Source organism: Helianthus annuus, chromosome 16 (genome assembly GCF_002127325.2).
Source record: "Helianthus annuus cultivar XRQ/B chromosome 16, HanXRQr2.0-SUNRISE, whole genome shotgun sequence".
In the NCBI taxonomy this organism is placed as follows: Eukaryota; Viridiplantae; Streptophyta; class Magnoliopsida; order Asterales; family Asteraceae; genus Helianthus; species Helianthus annuus.
The window spans coordinates 129,713,019-129,735,353 of record NC_035448.2 but is presented as its reverse complement, the minus strand read 5'-3'; the positions used below and the strand labels follow the sequence as shown (position 1 = coordinate 129,735,353).

At 37.2% G+C, this 22,335-nt stretch overlaps 1 protein-coding gene across 1 annotated transcript; it reads left to right on the top strand.

The window, feature by feature from the left end:
- Window positions 1-20,270: 20,270 nt before the first annotated feature.
- Window positions 20,271-20,585, top strand: LOC110907652 (28 kDa ribonucleoprotein, chloroplastic-like). The gene has a single exon (XM_022152601.1). The coding sequence runs from the start codon at window positions 20,271-20,273 to the stop codon at window positions 20,583-20,585; it is 315 nt and encodes a 104-aa protein (XP_022008293.1).
- The last annotated feature ends 1,750 nt before the right edge of the window (window positions 20,586-22,335 follow it).

Below are 22,335 nucleotides of genomic sequence, written 5' to 3'. Positions count from 1 at the left end.
TGGTGAGCACCAGAGTACAGCAACACTTAGAAAAGCTGGAAGCAAAAAAACCGGTTGCCCGTTTTACCTGCTGGCTGTCCGAAACCACCCGTATGAAACCTGGGAGATAAAAGACGGAACAATTGAACATAACCACGGACTTTGTGAGGACCTGTCGGCCCACGCGTTTGTGCGAAGGTTTACTCCAAGCGAAATGAAACTGATCGAGCAGCTGACAGCTCAAAACATGGAGCCGCACAAAATATTTCAAACGATAAGGAAGCAGGACCCCGACAGGTTTCATGTTCAGAAAGACGTTCAAAACGTTGTAGCAAAGATTAGAGCCGAACAAAGACAAGGATTGACTCCCATGCAGTCACTAGAAAATGTGCTGATAAACAACGACTTTATTTACGAGACACAGGAAGAACCCGGAACAGAGATCGTAACAGAGATCTTCTTTCTTCATCGGGACTCGAGAGTCATGTGGCGTGCATTCCCCCACGTCATGATGATCGATGCGACGTACAAGACAAACATATACAATATGCCCTTTATCCAAATTGTTGGTATGACGCCTACCAACAAATCGTTTATTATCGCGCATGCCGTTGTTAGTAAAGAACGGGGTGATAACTTTGTGTGGGTGCTTGAGAGGGTTAAGTCAATGTTGGATGAATGTATGGAGCCGCGTGTGATTTTAACGGATAGAGACCTAGCCCTTATGGGCGCGTGTGCTAAAGTATTTCCAGACGCCTCCAGGCTTCTTTGCAGGTGGCACATACAACAGAATGTTATGAAGCACTGCAAGGGTGCCTTCATAGACGAAGACTGGAAGAAATTTTTGTCATTCTGGGGGACATTGATTGAGTCTCCATCCATACCCATCTACGACTACCACTTGCGCAACATGCGAAAGCGACTTGTGGAGTGCAAACGTTCTAGTAAGTTTTTCTAATAACATACGACTCACCTAGGCAAATTTTATTAAATTATTTTTACTTTTTAGGAGTCTTTAAATACGTGTACGATAACTGGCTAAAAGACTATAAGGAGATGTTTGTCTTTGCGTGGACTGATAAGAGGCGCAACTTTGGTAATCGTACTACAAACAGAGTTGAGAGCCAACACGCCAACTTAAAGAGATACGTCGAAGATAGGAGCTCGCTGGACCGTATAGTTGGTTGTGTCCGGGATATAGTTGAGACACAGTTCGGTGAAATAAGGAAGACTTTTCGAGAAAGCATCGAAAAAACAATGAAACACCACAAACACCCGATGTTTCAACACCTACTTGGAAAAGTATCCCATACAGCCCTTGACTTGTTGCATGGAGAGGCAATTAGGAAGCTAGATGTCTTGGAGCGCTTTAATTCATCATGTGGTTGCCAAATGTGGCACAGCTGTGGGTTGCCCTGTGCTTGTAGGATAGAAAAGTACATGCGTGAAGGTAATAATTGTTAAACGTACAACACTTGTGTGATATATTTCCTCTTTTCATTTTACTTAAACAATATTGTTTTTAACCGTGCAGAGCGTCCGATTCAACTCGAAGACATAGACGTCTTCTGGCGGAAACTTAACTTCCAAAGTTGTAAATTGATAGACGACTCCGTTGACGTGGTCGAAGAGCTAGATGTTGTTAGACAACAATTACAGTCGCACCCCCCAGCTCAGCAAAAAAGCCTGCTTTCAAAGATTAAAGCAGTGTTGACTCCAACGAAATCTACCAAGAAACCACCGGTTGTCCAACAAAATACTCGTGGCCGACCAACAACAAAGCAGGTACAAGAAAGGTTGGACGAGGCCTCTCGTATAGATGAAGAATTGAGGAGAAGCTCCTTCGGTGATGCAAACACGTGCTTTGAAGGTTCACGACAAAGTAAGTACGATAAACCTCGCCACAGCTCGTACGTTCCGTCTCAGGCCTCACAACAGTCGGTTATAAGGTCCCAAAAACCCAAAGCGAGCCTAAGCCGTTCAAAGAGTTCTAAGAAGAAAGAGACACGAGATGATCACGGTTTTCCTTTAATCATTGGGGACGAGTACGTGGGAATCATCACACGAGATGTGATGCCGGACGGTCATTGTGGGTTTCGGTCTGTGGCTGTGGGCTTAGGGATGGATCAGAGTTCATGGGGGCTTATTAGAAGGGACCTTGTCCAAGAAATGGATCAGAACGAATCGATCTGGTTCCCAATATTTGAAGCATGGGCTGAAGGTTATTTTTACACGCATTGTCAGGGCCTAATTTGGGATTCAGTGGCCGGTTGTGGGGAGAATCACTAGATGGACTTCCCCTTTGCAGGACTTCTTATTGCACAAACGTACGGTATCGGGGTGCACCTGTTAACGACAACCATGGGTGCGAGTTCCACTTACTTCCCAATACTAAGTCCTCCGGCTAATCAACAACCATTATTCATAACGCTTACACATGTTAACGAGAACCACTTCATACATGTTAAGCTGGAAGGGGATTATCCTATGCCACCAGCACACGGGCTATGGTTGACCCACCGAAGACCCCATACAGAACAATGGGAAGATATGTACTTGCCACGTTTAGAATGGTATACATCGATAATGAATCCTCGGCCAAGATCAAACCCCAGTCTTAATTACATAGATAGTTATACGGGAGAATGATTTTTGTAATTAATAGTATTTTTTTGTAATTAATAGTATTTTTTTGTAATTAATAGTATTTTTTGGTAATTAATACTATTTTTTTTGTAATTAATAGTATTTTTTTGTAATTAATCGTATTTTTCTATAATTTTCTACAAATTCTATAATTTTTATTATAATTTCTATCATTATTCTATAATTAAAATTCATTAAAAAGTAATTTTTATTATAATTTCTACAAAAAAATACAACTATACGACTCGTATAGAGCTAGACGGGTCGTATATGGTTGACCAAAAGACCATTTAGCCCCTGATATGCCCCCAATCTAGGCTTATTTCAGGGGCTAAAAAGTAATTTTACTTAAACCAGACGCCTCGTATAGAGCTATACGGATCGTCTATTTGGGCGGGTTTTTGAAAATTTAAATTTTGAATATCTGAATTTCAAAATTTGAATTTTTTGAAAATGGACGCTTCGTATAGACCTGTACGGGTCGTCTATCTGAGCGGTAACAATTCTTTTACTTTAAATTTGAATTTTGAAAATATTTTTTGTTAATTACTATTTTACCCCTGAAAGTCCCCAGTATAGCCCTTTAACATGGGCTCAAAGGTAATTTGCATACCTAGACGACACATACAGGTCTGTACGAGGAGTACAACTGAGGCGGCAACTTTAACACCTTTTCCTTTTTTAATTATTAAAAAAGTTTTATTAAATGACCATTTTGCCCCTATATAGCCTCCAGTATAGGCATTATTTAGGGGCAAAATGGTAATTAACCACTCCAGAAATATCTTTTTGGTTTGGTTAATTACCATTTTGCCCCTAAAAAATGCCTATACTGGGGGCTATACAGGGGCAAAAAAGTCATTTAACAAAAAGTATAGACGCCTCGTATAGCTCTATACGAGGTGTCTATGTTTCGTATAAGTCTGGGGGGGCCTAGACGACACTGATTACACCCCCAAACAACAAAAAACACACACATACGGAGAAGACAGAGCTATACGCCTCGTACGTATTTCGACCGTATTTTTGAAGATTTGAAGCATCACCGGTACGTATTTCATCCCATAGTTAAGTATTTTTGTCTCGTTTTTGCCTTTAGACCGTAGGTTTGCCCTGAAATTTGAATTTTGTTGGGTTTTGGGGGTTTGACTATAAGGTTGAAGATGAACAAGTAGAACAGGACGCCGAGTATAGCCCTATACGAGGGCTATACGAGGCTCTGAATTTTTTTTTTTTTTTTTTGTAATGTTATTATTATTTTTTTATTGTTATTATTATTATTGTTATTATTATTATTATTTATTAATTATTATATTATTATTATTATTAATTATTGTTAATGTTATTATTATTTATTAATTATTATTATTAAAAACATTATTATTATTGTTATTAAATATTATTATTATTATTATTATTATTATTAACTATTGTTAATATTATTATTATTTATTAATTATTATTATTATTATTATTATTTATTAATTATATTATTATTATTATTATTAATTATTGTTAATATTATTATTATTTATTAATTATTATTATTAAAAACATTATTTTTATTGTTATTAAATATTATTATTATTATTATTATTATTATTATTAATTATTGTTAATATTATTATTATTTATTAATTATTATTATTAAAAACATTATTATTATTGTTATTAAATATTATTATTATTATTAATGTTGTTATTATTATTATTATTATTATTATTATTATTATTTAATTATTTACTTATTAATTATTGTTTTTATACGAATACAGTATTTATTATGGAGGACGATCTGATTCCGGGCGATGACATTCACGTACAGCCGGTTCAGCAGGGTCCACGACGGAGACGGCGACCGCCTGTGGATACGCTGCAGGGGCATCCATATCTAGAGTTTCCCGACGGCACCGAGGCCGCCCGTCATTGCCAGAAGCTTAGGAGGATGCACATTGGATCGCATGCATCGATCGACTGGGATGCGATGGATGAGATTGCTAAGACGCCGAGAGTGCGTCGGTTTATACCTGTCGATTCGCCGTGGCATCGTCTTTTTGGATTTGACGCACACGCCGACCTACAGGGAGCTGCTGGTCGAGTTCCTTTCGTCATTCACATTTCACCCTCCTGGGGTCCCAATGCCGCTTCCGTACCCAGGTGCTCCCCATCCGCCTGAGGTTTCTTTCAGGCTTGCTGGTGTTATGCGTTCGATGACGCTAGCAGAGTTTGCGGTGCATTGTGGTTTATACATGCAGGGGGAGATCGAGACTGAGATTTACACAGCGGGGCTAGTGGTGGTTGAAAAACCCACTCTTGTAGGGTTTTGGCAGGTGATTGCGGGGGCGGATCATTGGGAGCACGACAAGTCGAAGGGGAGGGTGTCGTTTGTTAGGGACCCACTGTACAGGTATGTACGTTTATTATGGCAATTATTGTGATTATATATGCACTGTTTATTAATCTCTGTTTTTGTATTTCGCTAACACTATCTGCAGGTATCTGCACCATTTGCTCGCTACTTCTATTTCAGCGCGCGGCTACAGCCGTGAGTGGTGTACGACCACAGATCTTTTTTTCCTTTATTGTTTGTTGTATAGGAGGCCGTGCGCGCTAGCACACGGTCTAGCCCAGTACTACGCCTCCGCCCATCACCGGCAGGAGCGCGGATTTTTGTATGGCGGGGCGTACGTGACCGTCATTGCCCGTTCATTGGGCCTCGTACCACACCAGGACCCACATCTACGGACGCCGGCAATCATGCCGACGCGGATGGGTATATAGTCGCTGTGGGGGATGAGGGTAATCAAGAGGTTCCCCGTTGGCCCGCGGTTTAAAAACCGCGAAGGGGGCGTATGGATAGAGGAGCCCCTACCAGAGCATTTCGAGCCCGTTCATCCTCCTGCAGATCCTGCTGATGCAGTGCCCGTGGAGGACCCTCCGGAGGATGTAGACGGTGCAGCGGTGCCACAGCCACCGCCACCTGCCGGGGCACCTCAGTTTCCACGTCACGTTATTCCAGGTCATGCCCCAGGAGCTGCGCTACATCCGGATGTACGAGCCGAGCTTGACAGGCTCAACGATTTGGTAGGTTGGCTGGTACGGGCGGAGCAGGATAGACGAGAGAGAGAGGGATTACCCCCGATACCGCTTCCACCGGTTCGAGCACCACATCAGCAGCACCAGCCGCAGCATCAGGATTCGGATTCGGATTTGGATGCATAGACCTGTTGTTGTTTTTATTTTTATTATGGATGTACAAACTTATCTTATATATTTTTGTTATGGATGTAAAAAGTTATCTTATATATGTCATATTTATGTTTGTTTTCAGTTATTCGGTTACTTAATGATTGTTGTCTTAAATTTAGATAATATGGAAACAAAATATGTTTTGAATATAATACGGAAACAATATAACCCCCTGAATATAATACGGAAACAATATTTGAAAGAGATAAAATTTTAATCGAAAGAATAATATTTAAAAAAGTAAAATGTTAAAAACAATATAATATTTAATCGATATAATATATTTAAAGAGCCGATTTTTAAAATAGTTGATTTAAAAAAAACAAAAACTTTTTATAGTGTAAAAAACAAAAAAAACAAAACTTTTTTTAAAACCAAAAAAGGACGATTTTTAAAATAGTTGATTTTTAAAAAACAAAAACTTTTTATAGTGTAAAAAAGAAAAAAAACTTTTTTTAAAAACAAAAAAAATTTCAATAAAAAAACACATCTTCCAAACTATCCAAAAAACCATACCAAAACCCATCAAAACACCCCTCATTTCAGCCAAAAAAAAAACCAAGCATAGACGCCTCTTATAGGGCTATACCCTTCGTATAGGGTTCCTTAAACTTCGTGCCTGACGCCCTCTGAGATCCCCTCGAATTCAGTGCATATACGCCTCGTATAGAGCTATACGAGGCGTCTAGGGCACAAAAAGTGTGAAATTAGGCGGAGAAGGTGTCCGGATAGTCTGGGCCTTTTATAAAGAAAAATATAATATATAACTCTCAAAATTCAACAGCCTAAAGTATTATTCAATACTTCAAAAAAACATATTCAAAATAAGTTTATACTAATACATTACAAGTTAAAATCATGTTTAACAACGAAAAATAAGTTTTACAATTTCAATGGAATGCAATATTAGTTTATTAGCAAGGTACTTAAGATTCAAATATGCCATGGATATCAAATTACAAGCCTAAATATATATAAATAACAAGTTTTTTTTGTAATATATTATAATGTATATAAAAATAAATATATTATGAAGAAAATAATCCGAACTAAGCCGAGTTGAGCAACCAAGCGAGCCAAACCAAGCCGAGCTGGCTCACTTTCTAACCAGCTCGGCTCACTTTCAAACCGAGCCATATCGAGCGAGCTTTTTCCGAGCTAAATCCGAGCGAGCTCTGAGCTGCGAGCTTTTTGGACAGCCCTAGATAAAGGGGTTTTTTTTTCATACCGTATGATACAAAGTCAAAACGATTCTGACTAATATATATTGTTGGAGAATTTTGTATACCACAGATATAATTAATGATGCGTATAATCACTCTCAGATCAAATTATTTAGGTGGTTCCCCCAAGTAATTCAATTGGATATAACTATGATTTGAGAAATTGAACTACATGTGTGTTTTTGAATTCGTGAATGAACCAGTGATGTCACCAAAGAAGAAGATACGAATTTGGGGATTGTTTTGCAGATAACTGCCTCTGGGCAGCTCGACTCCAGCCAGGAGCTCTGCCCTTTAGACCCTGCTCCTAGGGGCGCTGCCCCCGGATCCCCGCCAAAGGGGCATTGCCCCCTTAGAACCCTCATTCGACGCTCCGCCCGAACACTTATAATTATAACAACTCGAACAAGCGTGCACTCCTGCACCTCCTAACTTGTTCGATGTATATTATAATTCCCTTTGGTCACCAAGTTAATCCCGATTACACTAAAATATCTAACAATCCTTCCCCATTTTAGCGTAATCCTTGATTAACTTAAATAAATTCACAACAATCAAACTTATGAATAAATGAAATATCACGACGATTGAATTTCACATTAGTATATTACACATTCCAAATATTCGAATATAGAGGGGTCGCTAAGGATTGAACCCTTTCTATTCATAGTGAATACATGAAGATAATATACACCTAAGTTTAGATACTCATATGTTCTTTCTTGACACTATTTTTACTAGCATGTGTCCTATCCTTCAATGAACATATCAAAGCCAAGTCCTAGCTTCTTGAAGCGGCTAAACTTCATGCTCATATAGGTACCTCTTTATTCTTGCACCTGTATATGCAATTTTTCAAAGAACTATTAAGAAGAAAGCCTTCAACCTCTTTAACTTGCAGGTCTAAACACATACATTGGGATGATGCTACTAATGTGTTCCAATTTCTAGATGTTAAGATTTCCGCATTGAATTCAGCACCTAACATTATATTGGGTGGGAATTGGGTATCTTAACACGAGAAATTTCATGTGGACTTTAATCCCATCCCTACAGCCGCCTTGTGCACAAGATCTCTACTTAACTCTTTGGTTAAATGGTCGGCTAAATTCTATTGAGCTCTCACAAACTCCACCGATATTACCCCATGCATGATGAGCTCACGAATCATGCTGTGTCTAACACCTAAGTGTCTAGACTTTCCATTATACACTTGGCTACAGGCCTTAGCCAAGGTAGCAACACTATCATATCTAATAGATATTGGTGATATAGGTTTAGGCCATGAAGGAATCTCATAAATCAACCATCTTAGCCACTCAGCTTCTTTGCCGGCTACGGTTAATGCTATAAACTCATATTCCATTGTTGAATCAGTTATGCAAGTCTATTTCTTAGATGCCCAAGATATGTCACCTCCTCCAAGCAGAAAAGTCCATCCACTTGTGGAAGAATGATCTTCAATGTTGTTAATCCAGCTTGCATCTGAATAACCTTCTAAAAATGAAGGAAATCATGTGTAAGTCAAACCATATTTCATGGTTCCTTTCAAGTACCTAAATACTCGATTCATAGCTTGCCAATGACTTGCCCATGGATTGTTAGTATACCTACTAAGCTTTCCAACAGCATAAGCTATATCATGTATAGTGCTAATCATAGAATACATGAGAGATCCAATAGCCCTTGAATATTCACGTTGGCTTACAGCTACACCTTTATTAGGTGAGGGCTTAAAAGGAGGATCCATTGGAGTGCTAACCGGAGAACTATCATGAAAGTTAAACTTTTTCAACATCTTCTCAATATAATGAGATTGAGAGATCGATAAGCCAGTGTTCTCACGTTTGATCCGTATACCAAGGATCACTTCCACCTCCCCCATGTCTTTCATTTCGAAGCAAGATGACAAAAATTTCTTTTTTATCAACTTGATCTTGGTCAGTATCGAATATCAACATGTCATCTACATATAGGCAAATTATGACTCCTTTTCTAGAATCATCAAATTCGCTATATACACACTTGTTCGCATGTTTTAATACAAAACCATTAGACAAAACCACATCATCAAACTTTTGTTGCCACAGTTTGGATACTTGCTTTAAGCCATATAATGACTTAACTAGCTAACAAACCTTATGATCATTGCCAGGCATAACAAAACCCTCTGGTTGTTTCATATATATCTCTTCATTCAAATCACCATTCAAGAAACTATTTTCATATCCATTTGGTGAATCACAAGATTGTGTATTGCAGCTAGAGCAACCAACAATCTAATAGTGGATATTCTTGCTACATACATGAGCATATGTATCAAAGTATTATATGCCTTTCTTTGTCTAAAGCCTTGGATAACCCATCGAGCTTTAAAAGTATCAATTGAACCATCTACTTTCATCTTCTTCTTGAAGACTGATTTACAACCAAGTGGTTTACACCCAAGGGGTAGATCAGACAATTTTCGAGTATCATTCTACAAAATAGAGTCCATTTCATCATTTATAGCTTCTTTCCAGAATGCTATATACCGAGATGTCATGGCTTCACTATAGGTTCTAGGATCTTCCTCAATAATGAAACAATATTAATATTGAGTTTAAATCTCATCTCTAGATCCTTCAACCAAATATAGTTGAAAATCATAACCAAATGATTTAGCTTTTCGTGCTCTACCACTCCTCCTAGGTTCCGGAGGAGTATCAATCACTTGATCAACCATTTGAGAGTTACTAGAGCTTGGAACTATATTCTTAGGTCTAGGTATAGAAGAGAATTTGTTCTCATCATAATCTGCAGTTCTTGCTTCAATCACCGTATGCACAGACACGTAGTCATTTGGTTCTATTACATAGAACCTGTTAGCAAATGAATGCTCAGCATACCCAATGAAAATACAGTCTATACCTCTTTCCCCTATGTTCCTCATCTTAGGATCAGTGACCCTTACCCCAGCTCCATAACCCTAAACTCTTAATTTACGCAGCTCAGATGGTTTTTTGTACCAAAGCTCATAAAGGGTAGTCTTGTTCCTTTTATTTTGAACACTTTGGAAGCCAAATACGTGGTAGAAGATTCTTCTAGTAAGAAGTTTCTTGTTAGTAATTTCAACAGTTACAGGAGGTTGATTCGAGGCCTGTCACGGAACATCCTAGAAGAATCTCCTGGATTTTAGGGCGTATGATAACATTTCTGGCAGCCATTTCTGTTCATTTTGTATCCAGCCTACTCATGACTTGAATCTTTATGTCATCTAACATGTATATAATGTGTTTTGACCTTGCATTTATGATAAGACCATTAAAAGTTTCTGCCATGTTGTTTACTACTACATCACACTTGGTGTGGGTGTTCAAATAGAACATGTTAAACCATTTGGGATTCTGCTTCAGTAAGGCCTCTATTGCATCAGGATTGATTGTTCTCATCTCATCAATGGCTTACAAATAGTCAGTTTCACAATACGCCCTGGCTGCTTTCCAAAACAACTCCTTAAGCTCTTCATCTTTTGCCGTTCAAAAAAAAAGCTCTTCATCTTTGAATGTTTTGTGTCAGGTTGCATATATGTGTCTTGCACAGTTTCTATGCTCTGCATTTGGCCATACCAATGCAATAACATTTAACAGACCCTGCCACAACCAAACATTTGTTTAAAACATAAGTATAAAACAGTTGTTTATTGCATAAGTACTGAATACCTAAACGTATGTATAAAACATAAGTAATGAACAACCTTTTGCTGGTCAGATATGAATGTCCCTGATTCTCCCACCATCAATTACTCCCAAACATTTCCTAAGCTCATCCATGAACCATTCCCAACTCTCATTTTTTTCTCCTTCTATAACTGCACATGCCAAGGGATACATTTTCTCATTACCATCCCTTCCAGCTGCAGTTAACAACATTCCACCAAGGGAGGTCTTTAAAAAACACCCATCTAAGCACAACACCTTCTTGCATTCTACTAAAAACCTTTTTCTAACACCATCAAAACATATTAACAGTCTAAAGAATACTTCACATGTGGCCTCTGGATTTGGATTAATGAAACCTGGTGGAGCAGTTTTTAACTTAAAAGTTGATGTTGGATTTGCTTTCCTTAATACATCCAGGTATGAACCTATTTTATTATAATGATCTCTCATTGATCCATGAAGCTTCTTATGTGTACATGATTTAGCCTTATAAGCCAACCACTTAGTTATAATGACCTTGTACTTTTGTTTAACAGCGGATATGATCTCCATAGCAGACCAGTCTCGTTTGGCCTTAAATAAAGGTAGGAACTCATCAGCTATAAACTTAGTTGTAAGTTGCCTATTCTTAATCATCTTTCTCTAGAAAGTGTGTTTTTTTCACACTTTTAATCATGTAATACTCTTTCCCTATGTGCATTGAACAAAACAGATAGAAAGGACACCCTCCTACACACTTGACTACTATACGACCTTCTTGCTTCTTATCACTCTTTGCAATGAATAGATTCCTTCCATTAGACATAACATATCTTCTAACTACCTCTTTAAAAGAATCCCTTGAAGCAAACCTTGTTCCAACTTTCCAAGTAAACTTTTTCCCGTTGGTGTTTTCACTTACAGTGGGAGCAGATTCTTTAAACTTCTTACCTCTGACATCATCCTCTTCACTATCATCAGATGTTGCAATGTCACCATCAGATTCCACATAACTACTATATCCCTCTATATGTGAACACCCTACATCATTAGATTCATGCAAATTACATTCTTTTTCACTAGGTTTTAGACACTCTTCAATTAACTTCTTTGTAGCTGCAACTTCATCCTTACTAGCTTGTTTAATTGCATCTTGTGACTGTCTCCATCCAGCATCTTCTCTGTCTGACTCTTAGCCAATTAATTCTATGTCTGACTCTAAGCCAATTAATTCTATGTCTGACACTGAGCCAATTAATTCATCCTAAACCTCAACAGCATTACCCTCCTCAAAAGACCCTCATCATCATCAGAACTAGACTCTTTTGTCCTAACTAATTCAACATTGTAATCATTGTCTTCACTAACCTCTCTATCTTCATCCAAATCAGATTCTATACCAGCACTATCCCTATCAACACCAAATACTTTTTCCTATGCACCCTGTTTAACACCCGTGTCTCCCTCTTGACGAGTACTTTTTCCTCTGCACCTTGTTTAACACTAGACTCCTTATCTTGACCAATTGGCTCTTCCTCTGCCCCCTCTTTAACACTAGACTCCTTATCTTGACCAGTTGGTTCTTCCTCTGCCCCCTCTTTAACACTAGACTCCTTATCAAAATCAAATGCCCATGTAGCCTTTTCTACACTAGTCTCCTTATCTAAACTAGCAGGTTCTTCCACTACAGCATGTACACCTAAAGTAGTTGACCTAGTATATCTAGATCTAGGGACTACAGGAGTTGTAACACTTTTACCAGATGCCCTGGTCACTCTCCCTACATGGACTACTTTTTTTGGACTTGGCTACTGGTTTTTGGGGTTGGGAACTAGATTGGGCTTGTGGTTTAATGGGCTGGGAAGTAGACTGGGCCTGTGGCTTAATGTGCTGGGAACTGGACTGGGCCTTATGTTCAAAACTAACTGTGCTCTCTTGAATAAACATTTCCATGAATGGTTTAGTCCATGCTTTAGCCTTTGTTGCCATGTGCAGAACATCTTTATCATTCATTAAAAGCATAAATTCACCATTAGCATCAGCGCATACATGTAAAAATCCCTACTTTTATAGGTATTGATTTCCATGGCATAATCTACTAGCTCAAAGTACGCGAGATGGTCAATATCTACGAGCAACAACCTAGAATCACAACCAATATGTTGAGGTTGCTCAAAAGCAAAGTCTAAACATCCACCATACCAAAGAATCACTTCAATACCTTTCATGAGTTAAATCGACCTATAATATCACAATACAATAAACTCTAACATAAACCTTACCTCTGTTTTGTATGATTTTTGGCTTGAATCGTCGACTGAAAAAGAATAGGTCTTAATCGTCGACTGAGAGAGATGAGTGTGTGTGTTACGTATCGATGTTATGATTTTGGGGGTTTTATAAGGTTGCAAAGGATAAGGGGGGTTTGTATTCTACATCGGATTGGCCACGTAGGATTACAATGACACGTATGATTAAAAAAACAAACAGAGTTAGTGTTTAGTTAACGTCGGGTTGATAGGTACACCAAAGTGTTAAGTTAGGGGTGACGGGAGCCAAAGTGAAAGTTGGGAGTGGCACAGCGGCCAATTTTGATTAGTTTGTGGTGATAAGATCCAATTCCCTATAATTGAATAATATAACCCATTTATTAAATGGATTAATAATCTGAATATAACATTGCTTAAAATAAATGTATTAATAGTAAGTCGGCCAGTTTAATAAACATGTTAGCTTACTAACCTGTTTAATGGACATGATAAGTTTTTAGAAGAGTAAAATGCCAAAATTGTCCCTACGGTTTACTCATATTTGCTTGTTTCATCCAAAATGATTGTTGTATGCATTTAAGTCTTTCAAGTTTGCGTTTTATTGTCATTTTCATCTAAATAACTAACTTAGTTTATTTTTCTGTTAAGGTGAAGGACATGTTTGTTCTTTTGGATGAAACAAGAAAATATAACCAAACATTAGGGATGATTTTGGCATTTTACTCTTACATTATGTTTTATATTTTGAGTTAAATGCCATTTTAGTCCCTGTGGTTTGGGCCATTTTGCCAGTTTAGTCCAAAGTTTCATTTTTCGCCTGTGGGTTCAAAAAGGTTTCACCGTTGCCATTTTAGTCCACTAGGTTAACTTCATCCATTTTTTCTGTTAACGAGAAGGGCAATTCGGTCATATAAATGACCGAATTGCCTTTCTTGTTAACAAATATGATGGATAAAATTAACCCAGTGGACTAAAATGGCAATGGTGAAACCTTTTTGGACCCACGGGTGAAAAATAAAACCTTTGGACTAAACTGCCAAAATAGCCCAAACCACAGAGTCTAAAATGGCATTTAACTCTTATATATATTTTTTAAGTAATCTCCTTTATATAGCTTAATTTTATTATATATATATATATACATATATATATATGTGTGTGTGTGTGTGTGTGTGGAGAAAGTGTAGAATACAATAGCTCTAATCCTACATTACGTACGCGATGCCCACAGCCCTACACGTGTCCCTGATTCATTTTTCTTAGATAAGGGTATATCAAACATCCCATTCAATCATCAGAGGGAAAATTAGACAATTCCTTCAACAAGCAAGCATATCATGAGTTCGTTACACAACTATTGTGACACCCCAGGAAACCAACGCAGCTTAACTAGCTTCCTCAGTAACCACACGCTAAATTTCGGGACGAAATTTTCTTAACAGGGGGAGAATGTGACAACCCTCAAAATTCCATATATTCCGTACAATTTATTAATGTTAATTAAAGTGCATGACGACTGTGTGGAATTACTTAACTGCTCTCTGATTACTGTGTTATACTTACATGTACTTGTTAACATACTAATAATGTACAGAAAAGTCATTAAATAGTCTGTTATGTTTTTCTGAGTGTTGAAAATTAAAAACGTTACAAAAATATATATTGTATGACACTTTACGGATTAATTAAGCACTTTAACGGAACAACACCGAACCGAACAACCGGACTTTATCCGGAACACCAAAATAATGCTAGAAGCATTGTTTTAACATTACTGAGCTAGTTATGGTCCCCGAACATCATAACACCTCATAAAAATATCAACTAACTAGAGACCTAACTAATACTTACGATTTAACCTTAAAGTAACTAACTTAGTTTAAACCTACTCTACATACCCCCCCCACCTAACCTACGGTCATCATGGCCCTTACACCAATTGATTTTATTTCAATTGTTTATTAGATTATGTTCCCTCTTACATGACACATTACACCAAGGTTAAAGAAATGTTGGGGCCTATAAGTAATAACTCCTAGTCCACCATTCTCTTACTTCACAACACACCTTCAACCCACACTTGCTCTCTCCTTCTTCCCTTGTTCGGCCGCCCCTAGTAGCACCACCACTTGATCACTTTCAAGCATTCTACAAGCATACAAGGGTTTAAGAAGGTAAACAACGAAGCTCGGTGCGTTCGGAAGTTGAAGGACCTTCTCCATTCGCTATTAACCACCAAATTTCTTCACTTGAACTCTCCTAGCTTTAAGCTAGTGGTAAGTCTCTTAGATCTACTCATTTCACATTCTATGGAGGTGGTTAAAGTATGAAACATGATGGTAAATGTGAAGAACTTCAAGAACACTAAAGCACATAAAGTTAAAACTTAAACATAAAGCTTTAAACATGAAGAAATGATGTTAGAATGATGTTGTTTGGTGTATGATGATTATGTTGCTGATTTACTTGTTAATATTGATATTTGATGTTGTTGTGATCACTAAACATGTTAACGGATCAATCGAACACAAGTTAGAAAGTTAGAAGCTGAAATAGTAGGTTGTTTGGTAATTACAGCCAACTTCAGTTGGCTGTAACAGGACTGTAACTTAGCGAAAAATGTATTTTCCGAAGTCTAGATTTATGTATTATGAAATACGGTTCTAATGGCACTGGAATCATAATTTTTGGACTTCGTTTACTATTTTTAAAGTGTCATTTTGTAACAGCAGCTAAAGCTGCATTTTTGCTACTGAAAATATGCGTTCTGTTTTCTGCCATAACTTGAATTCTGTGTAGAGTTAGATCATGAAATGGGTACTGTAGATGGACACTGATGTCTTAGTAATTGTCCCACTGGAATTTCGTCAATCCGACTTACAATGAATTATTCAGTGGACTGCAGTCAGAAAAAGATAAATCTGAGTGCAGTCCGGAAAATGATTTTTTTATAAAATATTGGCAATGAACTGGACCCCGATATTTTTACACAATAATACTTGGATCGTTTAAGATATTCTGTAAAAATTTGGGAATTTTTGGAATAAGTTAACTTTTTTATTAAAATGCTCAAAAAATAGCCAGTTTTGGATATTTAAGTTGAAATGACATAAGTAGTAATTTGCGTGTCTATATGTCGAGTATGCTATCTGTGAATGATCTAACATGTTATGTGTCAATAAAAGTGTTATGTGCAATATCGTACGTTTATTTGTGAACGGGAATAGATGGGGAGATTATATGGGCATAGACCGTTAAAGTAATGCATGTTATGTGATAGATACGTGTAGGAACTTTGTGCTCTATTTGAAAAACCACTAAATGATTAACTGGTAATTATATTAGGACGTGACTGACCGACCTCGACTGTTAGCTATATTTGAGAATCTAACCGAGCAAACCGAGGTGAGTTCACACACTTTCTAAGGCATGGGATTCCCGGTGTTGGGAATGGGTTAAAGAACTTAAAACGGAATCTACATATCCTCCTTGGGTAGGATATGTACGGCCATCCTCCATAGGTAGGATGCCAATATTAATCCTGCGTATTCTCCTTGGGTAGAACTACATACGTTCGTCCTCCTTGGGTAGGACAACAACCTTAAAACCTACTAGACAAAACTCTATCATGAAGTCCCTCATTTTATATCGACTTAATCGCCAAGGCCAATGGCGAGTGGGTCATTAGTTAATAGCGCTATTAGGTTTAACAAACCTCACACCGTGCCAGTCGGACGGGCGTGTACTAATGGACTATGGCAGACTGTCAGTGACGATAGACACTGACACAGGGCACAACTTATTTGCGTTAGTGGTCGATATGGTAAAGTCTAGTGGTTCACATGGGGAAGCCCCCACTGATCATGGATATGGTTTGGGTAATAAAGAATGAACTGGTTAATCATGCTTTCAACTACGGGGTAACCCCCACGGCAATTACGCCAACGAAAGACAAACCACGTTTTCAGAAACAACTTAAAACTAAACAACCAACCGTGAACTCACTCAACTTTGTTGTTGACTCGTTGTTACATGCCTTACAGGTCGTTAAATGCTGGAGCTTGCACGAGGAAGGAGTCGTTGTGGGATACGGACTGTTATGTTCCGTATTTAATATTTAATTCCTTTTGAACTTATTAAACTTACGCTTTAAACTTATGAACTATGGACTTATGTTTTTGGGTTTTACTTTTAATGCTTCCGCTGATTAATTCGAACTTAGTTAACTAGCTTTGGTCACCAATTGTATTGTGGTTGATTTAATTTACTTATTACGTTGTTCAATATGATTGTGGCTCGATCCTGGTCACGTCACGCCTCCAAGCGGTGGTACTCCACATGGTGGATTTTGGGGGTGTGACAACTATCTCTGTAATTATGATTCGTATCAGTTCAATTTTTAGGTTTTTATTGATTGTTTGATTGATTCGTATCAGATCAGAGCATTACATTTGAAGAAACCTAAACACATGCGATTTCATGAACAATAACATGCATATTAAAATAATAACATGCGATTAGATGTTGTGCACATTAAATAATAATATACACATGCGATTTCATAGCATATAACATATACACTAAAAATTAACATGCGATTATGTTTTAATGTAACATGTGAATTCCCATAACTAATTAAAAATTGTAACATGCGATTCCCCCATTAAATTATTTTAATGAATTCCATTTGCGAAATGATAATATGTGAAATCCAATAAAATGAATATGTATTGCAATGTTTCATTTTGAATTCGCATAACTAAAATATGCACATTAAAATATTTACATGTGAATTCCCATAACTAATTAAAAATTGTAACATGCGATTCCCCCCATTAAATTATTTTAATGAATTCCATTTGCGAAATCATAATATGTGAAATCCAATAAAATGAATATGTATTGCAATGTTTCATTTTGAATTCGCATGTACGTCTTAATGTTTTTTTTTTTTTTGTCTTTTCAAGGAATTCGCATGTGTGTTACTCAGTTCTTATTTTTCCAAGGAATTCGCATATTACTAAATATTTTTTTTAATTCGCATGTGAATCTTCCCAGTTAAATCGCATGTTATTTTTTTCAAGAAAACAAAACGCATGTGTATAATCTGTGTGTGTGTTACTGTTCATCTTCTTCGATTGCTGGTCGATCGTTGTTAGTCTTCTTCTGTTTGATCGATTGAAAATCGTACGGCTGAGGGCATCGCATACATAATGTAGGATAAGAGGTATTATACGTTAACCGGCCTCTATATATGTGTGTGTGTGTGTGTGTGCGCGCGCGCGTGCGTGTGTGTGTTTCATTAAAGACATTTTGATTAAAAAAAGAGTAAATTCTCAAAATCGTCCTTGAGGTTTGGGTCTGTTTGTCATTTTCGTCCAAAATTACATTTTTGTACCATAATGGCCCTCACTTTTGCAAATAGTTGTCATTTTCATCTAAATGTCTAACTGAGTTGGAAACAGCCGGCAGCTGAGGGTTTTTTTTATTTTTGAAAATTCATAATATTTATTGAGGGCATATCAGTTGCCAAAAGACTTAAATTCCCAAATTAAACAAACATAAACCCTAGCCTACTGATTCATCAAATTAGGTATACATTTTCCTCTGATTATTAAATAAACATAGGGATTTTATACTACAAATAAAAACAATCAGAATGTATGTAATTAATTACCGGATAGGACGTTGGAAAGGTGGAACACGTTCCTGTTCGGCGGTCAGTTACTCTAGTGAGTTCGCTGATCGTTGTACATGGTTGCAGAGGGAAACTTGAGGGTATAATCGAATGTGCAAACGTTATGAATGCAATTCCGAGTGGGTATTTAGGTCGAATTGTGATTGAAACGTAACTGGAATGATTGAGGTTTGTTTGCAGATTTTCGGTTTCAAAATATCATTAAAATTGGAATGATTAGCTAATAGTTGTAATGCCCTGCTTTTTCGTACCTTCCATAATTAGAAAGCATTGTTCGTATTTCTATTTTTTGGAAATCTTGTATTCTTGTATTTCGTCTTTTCATTTATACCGTTGTAAAATCCGAGACTTGGATCATAAATAAAATTCGTATTCCTTACATTCATGTTTTACATATTCGTACATGTTCGTACACTTGGATTCATAAAACACTTGATCCTATATGTGTAATTCTTGAAAATATGTGATAAACTAGCAAATACGTAATATACATGGATTCTACGCTTTCTACGCATGATTTAAACTTATACGATGCATGTACTCGATGCATATACTTAATCATACGTGACCGTACTTGATCTTATGTTTATGTTACTTAAAAACCACTTATAATATGCTTTTATTAAATAAAATGCCCCTAAAATACATTAAAACCTCAAATATAAACTACAGGGGGCTAATATGTCAAAAATCAAACTTGTTCCCGGATTACCCACCCTCGCGTCGCGCCACAGGTACCCCCCCCCCTTGTGGTCGTGCAATGCTACACCCCCTGATCCGACAGATTGTTGTTTGCAACTCCAACATTGACCAATTTTGTGTTTTTGGTTGTGTTTCTTGCGTTAAATGGCCACCTAAACCAACCCTAATTGTTAGAAAAGGAAAAAAATAATTTAGAAAAATAACAGATCCTAACATCATCTCCATATTTAAGTCTTTCCTTTTATTTGTTCTTGTAAAGCCTATAAATAAAGGCTCGTTTTCTGTTTTGAATGGAAGAAATATATCAATAAAATCAGTTCCCTTTGATTATCTTTTTCATCTCTGATTATCATTTACAACATGGTATCACAGCAGAGTTATGATCCTTGAAAACTCTGTTCGTCAATCTCAAACCAAAACCAAAACCAAAACCGTTCAACCAAAATCCCAAAATCTGACTGAATCCACCGTCGCTGCAAGAAATCCTAGCCGCTCAGACCTTGTTTCAGTTCGTTCTTGTTGTTTGAACCCTAACAGTTCTGTTCGGCGCTACTAAAAGGTTGTTCACGGATCGAAAAACAAAGCAAACCAACCACTGTGACCACCGTATCTCCACCGCAGTTTCGCCGGAATAAGCTCTTCTTCACCGATTAGGAAAACCAACCCCTGTTGATCTCTTTGAAAAACCCTGCCCATATCTCCTCTGTATATCGAAGGATCTTAGCCTCTTTGAAAACCAACCAGCCGCATTTGCTCTCTTTTGTCCGTAAAACCCTAAAACCAACTGATTTGTCCGCATTTGATCGTAATCACAGATAGATCGATGGGGAAAAACAAGAGGAAGATGAAGCAAGAAGACGGTGGAAGTCAGCAACACAGTCCAGCCATCGTCTTCGTCTCCAATTTGCCCTACTCTTTCGATAATTCTCAGCTTGAAGAAACGTTCAGTGATGTCGGACCAGTTAGGCGCTGCCTTATAGTTACACAGAAAGGGTCGACTGAATACCGTGGCTTTGCTTTTGTTCAATTTGTTGCGACTGATGATGCCAAGCGTGCAATTGAGCTGAAAAATGGTCATCAGTTGGAGGTCGCACCATTGGAGTTAAACATGCAATGCAAAGGTCTCCCTTTTTTTTGAATAAAAGAAAATATTAAAAAAAAAGAAAAAAAAACAAATAACGTTTCCGCTCAAAAAAAAATCAAAGCTCAAAAAATCAGAGCTCAAAAAAATCCACTCAAAAAAAAAATCAAAACCAAAAACCCAAAACCAAAAACCCAAAAAACCCAAAACCCAAAAAACCCAAAACCAAAAAACCAAAACCCAAAAACTCAAAACCAATGCCAAGACCCAAATGACCAAGTTGAATTTTTTCAACTTCAGGGGAAACCAAAACCCAAAATAGGCTGCCATGTCGAAAGGCGGTAGCCTCAATCAAACCAAAAGTTACCATGTCGAAAGGCGGTAACTCAAGTCAAATCAAAGGTTACCATGTCTAAAGGCGGTAACTCAATAGCTCAAACTACCATGTCAAGGAGACGGTAGCCAAACCAAAAACCAAACATAATCAAAACCCAAAATCAAAACTCAAAAACAAAACCAATCCAAGTTGAGTCGTGGCAATCCCACAATTCAACTTGAGGGGGAGTGTTAGAAAAGGAAAAAAATAATTTAGAAAAATAAAAGATCCTAACATCATCTCCATATTTAAGTCTTTCCTTTTATTTGTTCTTGTAAAGCCTATAAATAAAGGCTCGTTTTCTGTTTTGAATGGAAGAAATATATCAATAAAATCAGTTCCCTTTGATTATCTTTTTCATCTCTGATTATCATTTTCAACACTAATCACCTCCTATAAAACCCAACTCACTTCCACACTTCTCCCACTTTACAAACACTTCATTACCACTCTCTAAACACTCCAAATCTGGTGCAAAAACAGTAGCAAAGTCAGAATCATATCAAGTTACAAAAGTGAGTTTAAACTCACTTATCTTCCATCTTTTTCACTTCTTCTTGTTTCTAGCACTTGGAACAACCCTAGGTATGTTTCCATAGGTTTTCTATGGAAAACCAAAGATGGAACAGCACCATAATGAGGTTAAAAGTGCAAGAACTTTCTGTTTTGATCAAGTAAACATACATAAACTTATGTTTTCTTCAAACATTCCTACGTCCTTATGCCACTAATCAAGACTATGATTAAGTGTGCTTAAAAACAAGGTTGTAATTTACAAATCCAGAGGTTTTAATCCTCTAAACTTTCTGTTTTTAAAAGGGTTTTAACCCACAAGTGTTGAACAAGGCTTGAACTTGTGTATGTGTGATTACTTGGAAAGATTGGGCTATCCTACTTACAATCCACACCTCACTTGATGTTTTCCTCCTAGTTAGTATGTATATTTCATTTTTTTATTGTTCATTCATGACCATCCTTGTTGTCTTATGACAACTTGTGCATTGGTGAATATACAAAAGAGGTTTTAAAATAGAAGATTTATCCTCCTACCTCTATGCATGACTTCTATGATAATACTTGTAATATCGTTGGACTAAACTTATAATATACTATATAAAACATATAAAATACATATAATGTTGGAAATTTTGTTAGGAAAATGATTTTTTTCCTAATTTTGGACTAAAAATAAATATAATAAAATGAGCGGGTTTTATGTATTTATTTGTGGGTTTGTGTTCTACGTTGGAAGGGCTTCGCAACGAACTAAACCACGTCCAAAACGGAGCTAAGATGAATGAGACATCGATGCTCAAAGTTGGTGTTTGAAACTTGAATGCTGAAATAAGTGGGAAAGTGGCACCTTGTCCCACATAGGATGAGAGATGGAACTTAAAGGGGTATTTAAGTAGGATCTCTCCATCCTTATTG